Source organism: Ornithodoros turicata, chromosome 1 (assembly GCF_037126465.1).
Source record: "Ornithodoros turicata isolate Travis chromosome 1, ASM3712646v1, whole genome shotgun sequence".
NCBI lineage: Eukaryota > Metazoa > Arthropoda > Arachnida > Ixodida > Argasidae > Ornithodoros > Ornithodoros turicata.
Window position 1 is genome coordinate 92,520,967 of NC_088201.1, and position 7,978 is coordinate 92,528,944.

Consider the following 7,978-nt stretch of genomic DNA (forward strand, 5'->3'; position numbering starts at 1 on the left):
GTTAACTAGTTACTCCACCAAGAAAGTAACTAACCGTAACTTAGTTTGGCAGAACTTATGCGGAGAAGGTTCAACGGAGAAGGTTCTCTCCCCCATTACGAGCGCTCCTCTCCCGAAGCGGAAACTGATAGCGGTGGCAGCACAGCCCGTCCGTCCTACGTCTGGTCCTCCGTTGCAGACGACGAAATGCATCTTTTTGTCCAGGTTGTCACAAAGAGTTGGGTGCACGAAGTGAAAAACTTGAATTATGACCATGACACCATTCTCAAGCGGGTCCTCGCTATGAGCATTTTAGTGTTCTTCCCTTAGAGCTCAATGTATATAGGTAGGTTAAAGACGTTCAACTTCGCAGCCGTCTTTAACCTATATATACTATATACACAGGCGATACAGATTTTTCATAGGGCTATAGACATGCCGAAAATTAAAGCTCATCTTCGACGTATGAGGCGGCACTGTGGCGGCACTGTGGCTGCATCTTCGACGCATCAGGCTCCTTCATTGGGGATGAAGGAAAGACGCGTCTCCGAAGATGCGCAATGAAGGAAAAAGAAAAAAGGTGTTCCTCCAGGATTTTTTTGCGGACGATCTGCGGGATTTTTGTCATACGATAACGGCTACGATATCAGGTCATCGATTTCTCATTGAAACAACGTTGTAAAAGTAAAATTTATTGAATGGGTAGTTTAACACACATATTATAGTACCGGTCGACGTTTCGACAGTAGCACTGTCTTTTTCAGGACAAAAAAAGCATAAGCATTTTTCGCTTGAGCATGGGTGACAATATTCTCTTTACGCAGGGTACCAGGTAGATGTAACGGTTCCGGCTCCGGAGCCAGTTTTCCGAGCCCCACTGGATAAGAAGCTGAAGAAAAGAGTACATTGTTTTATGGAGGTATTTGAACTTTGCACAACTGTTAGTCTGATCGGCGAGTCCTCAGTCCGGTGTTCTTGTAACACCCGGATCTTAAGGAGATATCTCCTCGATGGGATATTATTTGATGTGCATATTTAGCTCCATCCCGGCCACTACGGACCAGTGGCGGATTCACTTCCCCTGCATTTCTCTGCAGTCGGTGCGCGGTCTTGTTAATATTCTTTCCATCTTGCTTCAAATGTTTGGTGAACAGCTCTGATCAAATGAGCTACGTTTGTTTTCATCATCCACAGACCCGCATCTCTTCCTTGGCTTTGATTGGCTTGTCCCTGAGTACGAAAGCGAGCCACCACTTTGTGGCAGTTCTGCCGTTACGGGCTCCTTTGCGCACGTTCGCCCGGTATCTGGAACATAGCTTAATGCGCCCAGTTTAAGGCTTCTTTCGAAAATTCGTGGAAGCGCGCAATATCCATTGGCGTCCATAGTCACACTCAGTCGTAGTGGACGCCGCGAAGGTCGTGAACAAAAACTTGTCACGTTCACACTGTGAACGCCCTGAAGGCGTCAAAAGACTCGACGCGACAGATTCCATTCAGCGTGGACCAGTCGGCGCACTCCACGAGCGCGAATGGTGGGAAGAAACACGAAAATGCATGTGCTGACATGTGTCGAATGCATGCCGTGCGCTGCGGTGGACATGGTTTTTCAGGTCGCATATTGTATATACCGGGTGTCTTACTATCGCAACCCCGCCGGATAGTTGGAAAGCTGTGGTAAAGAAACGAAAATTCGGCAGTACACACCAAATGTTACGCCATCAGTGACATTTTCTTGTGACCGCGGTCTTTTTTTGCTTGGACTAACAACGATATTTCGTCGCTCCATGCTACGCCGTCATGTTCTAGAAAGTTCAGTGTTATAGTGGCTACCATAGAACACAGCAACCAATGGCGAGACTCACTGGCTGACACGGGTGACTGGGAGACACGGCGCCTGCTTTCCTGAGTAGGAGCACCGAAATTCACTTAAGGTTCACTTAAGCTTAAGGCTCACTTAGAGCTAAATGTACACTTACTTCCGTGTTAGCGCCGCGAAGCAACCGTGGCTATGAGCGGCGTAGAGACGTGGACAGATTGAAAGACTACAGCAGGAAGGAGTGGGGGACAGGGGGTTAGTATGAGTCCTGGGCCGACTGGGGTTAGTATGAGTCTGGAAAACCTCAGACAGCAGAGCCGGTGACAGGATTCGAACATGTGTCACCTCCCAGTCTCGGCGTCGAAAGCGATCATCCTAACCACTATGCCACCGGAGTTGGTTGAAGGGTGTTCTGTAGGCAGCATAGAATTTGCATTGTAACTACAAACTCACACACACAGACTTCATAGAGTTCACATATCACTTCGTTCAGCAGTTCAGTTCATATCAGTTTCGTGCGCCGTTCTTGCATGTCGCAGTAGAATTAGGGCTCTTTACGGGAAGCAGTCCAAGGGCACGTTCTGATAGCACACCACTTCGCACACGGAGCCCAGGGATATGTTCGAAGGCAGTGGCCATCGTATCGATCATTGCAGTTCCCAGACTGGGAAGAGGTGTCGCCCCACCGTGCAAGCCCTTTGGTCTCCCGATTCTTGGGATTTCTGTGATGTACAGTGGAGGCCAACAATAAAACCGCGGGGTTCTGTCAGAAATATCTGGTACGGGTTAGGATCCAGGTCAACGATAGCTGGGAAACTGTGGTCGACCGATGAGACCGGGCCATCGGGGCACAAGTCCATTGTTTTTCAGCAAACGGACCACGCAAATGACACGGAGCACGCAAATGTGTCAAGGATATTACCGATAATAGAGGTGGATGTACAGTATTCTCAGCGCTGTTTGAAGACTACAAAAGTTATGCGGCCTTAATGACTCCGTTTGACGTATATGAACACAACCGACATCCATTCGGGGTAACACATAGTGGAATTACCTTGCAGATGTACGCAATGCGTTCAATAATCGAACGAACGATCGAACTAGAGTCGCATGACATCGATTTGTTGAGGGTCTTTTTCGGCTTATCGGGGCACTTCTGCGCTTACAATGCGACCATAACCAAATGTCTGACTCGGATGACACGAAGTGGTGGCGTTTAACTGGTCACAAGAGTGTGAAGTTGCGTACTATGGAACCGGCGCTGTCCTAGATCAAAACCGGACCAACAGCTAATTGTGTGCTCTCATTCACACACCTTCTGAAAATAAAATACGCAAACGTGCGCCACGAAGTGACTGTGACTACTCCTTGATTACTCCAGCTGTCGGAGCAGCGAATGGAAGGAACGAATCGCAGGCGCCTGCAGACGCCGATGCGCGTGCCAAGTGTATATTCTGCTGTACGTGATCGAACTGCCTCCGGTAGATTTTCACGGAACTACGCACCACGTGAGGCACCCTGTTTGTGAGGCATATCTGCGGGTGCATCGAGAGCGCACCTGTGTGGAACCATCTCTGGCGCGCGCTGGTTTGTCAACAGTCAGGCTATGGAGGCGTTAAGTGGCGTTAGGAGGTTACGCTTGTAGTTTCGTGCGCGAACGCGCTCTCATCTTTTGGAGGGTGCACGAAAAGGGGTATCCCTCACGTGACGAAGCGAAGAAAGGAGGTGGGGCGGCAGCAGAGAAGAAAAAGGGAGAAAGGGCAGCTCAGCGAGCGTCCAGGAGGCAGCGCCAAAGGAGGCCAGGAGGCGCCAGAGGAGTGCAGCCACTTAACATGCCCTCCGGGTTTTCATGTGGCACAGCTTTATGTGTCACACTTTGTGTCCAAAAGAAAGGTCTTATCAATACTCCACTTCGCTTATTATGCATCATTTCCCAACCCCGAGACGGTCACAGGTTCTGGAACATAGTAGCGGATTTATTCCTCTCAACCGGAGAAAGAGGGTGGGCGAGACGTAGGAATTAACAAAATTCCCACTTCCACCACCCACAGTTCCACCAATTCCAAGAAGAGCCTTCTGGCCCATTTTCTATCTTTCCTTGGCACAGACGCCAACGTGATCGTCTGCGCTTTCACTGTCTCGGGTTTGACTCTTATACGTCTGCATTTTATACGTCTCTGGAAAGTTGCATCGTTTGCGCTTCTCCTGCCTTTTCTTTCCTGCATACCTCTATTTATGAATCCCTTGATTTATGAACATAGGAGCGGTTGGTGCTAAGTGTATTACAGCGCTCGCCGTGGCTGACGTTCAGTAGGTCAGATAAGTGTGACAGTGCATGACCGCATTGCATGTTCCTAACCAACCATTGTCCTGAATAACATTCTCCGTATACGTATGCCACTTGTGTGGCTGTTATGAACTACATGCTGCCACAAAAATAGCCTACGCCTTTTAGCAAATGTGAGAAAAGGATGTCACTCGTGAGAATGGTTGGCTAGGAATGTGTCCAATGCACCGCGAACATAGTGTACTAGTGGGAGTATATCCGCATTTTCCGCCACGCTCGTGTGTAAAGCAGTCAGTTAGTAGCTGAGCGAGAGTGTATTGGTACGCTACCCCGCGCAAGAAATACTTGATATTCGGTAGGCCAAAGCGGTTAGCGTCACTGGTTGCTCCATACGACAATAGGAGGGTACCGATAGGATCATCTTATAGCTAAGACAGCAGCCAGTTGTCTCTTTCAGAAAGGCTTCAGGGATCCAGCTATGGCTCTTCTCCGCAAGGTGGCATTGGATGCAACTTACCAGGTAAGAGCGCAATAGGGTTAAACCCATGCCTGACCTAGGTTTCATCTGCAGCTTTACCGCAAGGCCTACAATAAGAAAAGCGGGGAAGCCGGGAACCAGTTTCGCATTGCATTGATACCTTTTATCAGTGAAGAGGAAATTTTCTTCTTAAGTGCAGCACAGGTAACTGGAAGTTGTATCAGGTTCATCTCAATAAGGACGCTATCTCCACAGGCCTTCTGCAAGGTTGCAAGTGACAAGGCACACCCAGATGTGCAAAAGAATGCAGAGATTATGTGAGCTGCTTGCTTTCTTAGTAGACTGTGCGACCCAAAACTCGTTCTGCTCGTAATGCGTCTGCAGTGTAGTGAACACAATGAGCCAAGAGGACAGTAGCTTATTATGGTCGAGCGCGCTCGAAACAGGTGATGGTCCTCCCTGGCGGTGGCGGTAATATGCGCTCGCATTTCAGGAACCTCCGGTTCTACAATCATTTCCCAGAAGGCATCTCATTTACAGATGCTTTTTATGCTTCAAATATGCTTTTTAACTAGCCAGCTCAGTACACACGCTGCCGCCAAGGCAAACAACGGCCGCCAAATGGTGTAAGCGAACCTGTTACAAATACAGATAAGCTCGTAGATACAGAACACGTCGTGATGAAGATGCGGCCGCGATCCTAGCGAAGCTAGTACACCCGGACAAGCAGGACATCCGTGTACAAGGATTACCTGGCATAACAGCGATACTACTTGCTCCCTGATCTCCCGCGCATGCTAAACAGTGGCCGCCAAATGGGGCAAGCTAGTGTCCTCATTGAATCCTTTACATGGTGGCGCTCAGTGTCAGTGCCAGGGGTAATCTTATTCCTTTCGCGTTGATCTCCCGCGGATGCACCAATAGCCTATGCACATATTGAAATACGTGTTACGAGAATTCCTGTTTCACACTACTACTATGTGTTCCTTCAGGCTGGACGATCCATTCGCGGGTGTCTTTTACCAGAAGACCATTGGGTGCAGTGGACAGCGTAGCATGTCACAAGAAGGTTGCGAAGGGTTCTTTACCTGGAAGGTGACTGATGAGCAGTTGAGCTCGGTCCGCGTCCTGAATCTGCAGAAGTGAGCCGTAACGATAGCCGAACAAGCTGGAAATAAAGAAATGATTCCGTCTCAGGCCAAGTTGTGTGTGTGTGCGCGTGCGTGTATGTTTTCCAAAATGTCAAATGGGTACTCGGTAAAATCTCACGTTGACTGGCGATGGGAGTTCGTTCCATGTTCAGTTGTATCGATTGTACTATCAATAGTCCACTATCGTAAGGCAATCTAAAGGACAATCCAAGCAACTGCCACCAGACCAGACCTCTCGACCAGACTCACGTCCTGTCAGGACCCGGTCTCTTAGTCATGCTTCCGTAGCTGCACGAAGGCAGCTTGAAGGCAGGTACATGACCTACGATAGCGATAGTGTGAACTATGACTATATCTATAGTAAAATAACAGCGTTACCAGCGTCACTACACTGTTGCTGAAACGTTGTCACAACGTTTCCTGGAAACGTCCTCTCCAAATGTCCTAATGTCCTCTCCAAACCACGTCCAGGCAAGGTTGCTAAAAATATTGTGACAACATTGCTGCAACGTTATGGCGACATTTCCTCAACGTAAATGCAATGTTGGGACAATGTTTCAATATTACCAGCCACATTTCCTCAACGTAAATGCAACGTCGAGACAACATTGCCTGCTACATTTTGTCAACGTATATGCAACGTCGAGACAACATTACCAGCTGCATTTCCTCAACGTAACTGCAATATTGAGACATTACGAGCCACATTTCGTCTACATGCAATGTTGAGACAACATTGCTGCAATATTACGTAAATGCACTGTTGAGAGAATGGGTACCAGCAGTGTGTGAATTTTTGCAGGGACATAAATATCAGTGTCAACAGCACCATGCAAAACAGTCCAAAAGCCAGTGTTGTGTTCATGTACTTTGCACTTCACTTTGTACTTGATGCAGTGAAGTTCCTGCAACAGAGACGGACATCTCTTTAGTGAAAGTATATGGCCTCATGGCCCACCATCGTGCTTGAGTCCCTGCTGGTGTAGAATGTGGTATGAATGTCTAGTAACCTGAGCACCAAGGGAATGAATGCAGAGGGTGCATAGTAAGATGACACCATACTTTTTGGCTTAGTCTCATGTGAAAAACGAAGCGGTGGTGTTGGGAAGAATAAACCTGTGTATGTTTGAGAGTACGGTGGTGTGTACCTTGCTACACCATGAACGGTTGGGATAACAGGGGGGGACAGGTTATTTCGTCAAGCACTTTCGTTTCTTCACAGCCTAGCTTTGGTGGTGCTGTGATATGTAGTTTGCATTGGGAGTGCCTGTAAGCCCACACTGTATAAAATCATGACTGTCCTGTGCTGAAGGTTGGTGCTGCATATTCTCATAGTCCTTAATAATATGCTGCATGTCATGCGACCTGAAAACTGTTGTCATACCTCTTCTTAACCCTTGAAGGGGCATACCTGTGCCAGTCTGCCACGTACGATTGTAATGTTGCATCTGTCACTTCTGGATAGCTTTTCCGCACAGCGTCTGTGGAAAGTGAAATGTGAGGAAGCATTCTACTTAACTGGAACACAAAGTTGCAGTTGCAAGTAGTAATGCAGCACCCGAAGGAAGCGCTGGCCCCTATGTAATGGTATAAGACGTTGCATGGGCATTTCCTGAACGTCAAAACTTATCGGTAGAGCCTGAAGTAGAGGTTCAACCCGCTTTTCCCCCAAATTTGCACCCCGAATTCCCGAGGTTCCCTCTTTAGGATGAAACCAGATTTTTACCAGGCAAAATGTCTTAAGAATGCGTACTAGCTCGACAAACACAATTACATCACCGTTTGCACCAAGCCACTACAGTTAATTTGAGTAACCGATTTCTCTCTGAATGTAACATAGTGGAACTTCTTTCTGCCGAATTCGCATGAACAAATGGTTTTTCCCCGATTTTTACCCATGAATTGCGGAAAAAATACCTCCCGATAGCTTCAGGCGCTACGTATCGGCTATCAAATGCATATTGTACTTCAGTAGATTATTCATTATGAGTCTTGAGAAATAAATACTGAAAAAGTAGTTATTAGCTGTAGCTACGTACTCCTCCTCAAAAAGTGACTTTCAGCTGTAACTAGCTACTTTTTCAGCAAGTGGTTACAGCAGCTAGCTAGCTGCTTTTTTCAAGTACTTACAGTAGCCAGTTACTTTGCATGAGCTTTGCTCCATATACTACGAAGCACTTCACAGTTCCTACTAATGCAAGTTATCGACAGGAAATGCACACTAAAACTAACTGCAGACTACCACCTTTTAAAACTAAAGCGAAGAA

The 7,978-nt window shown here is 47.4% G+C and overlaps 1 protein-coding gene across 1 annotated transcript in view; it reads left to right on the forward strand.

Moving 5' to 3' along the window:
- Positions 1–5,757, forward strand: part of LOC135378469 (uncharacterized) — a 75,553-nt gene extending 69,796 nt beyond the window's left edge. Inside the window, exons 17-21 of the mRNA XM_064611525.1 lie at positions 804–898; positions 4,540–4,602; positions 4,654–4,764; positions 4,816–4,877; positions 5,553–5,757. Of these exons, the coding sequence (XP_064467595.1) occupies positions 804–898; positions 4,540–4,602; positions 4,654–4,764; positions 4,816–4,877; positions 5,553–5,706 (485 nt within the window). The 3' untranslated portion in view covers positions 5,707–5,757. The remainder of the gene's footprint in view (positions 1–803; positions 899–4,539; positions 4,603–4,653; positions 4,765–4,815; positions 4,878–5,552) is intronic.
- Positions 5,758–7,978: the final 2,221 nt, after the last annotated feature.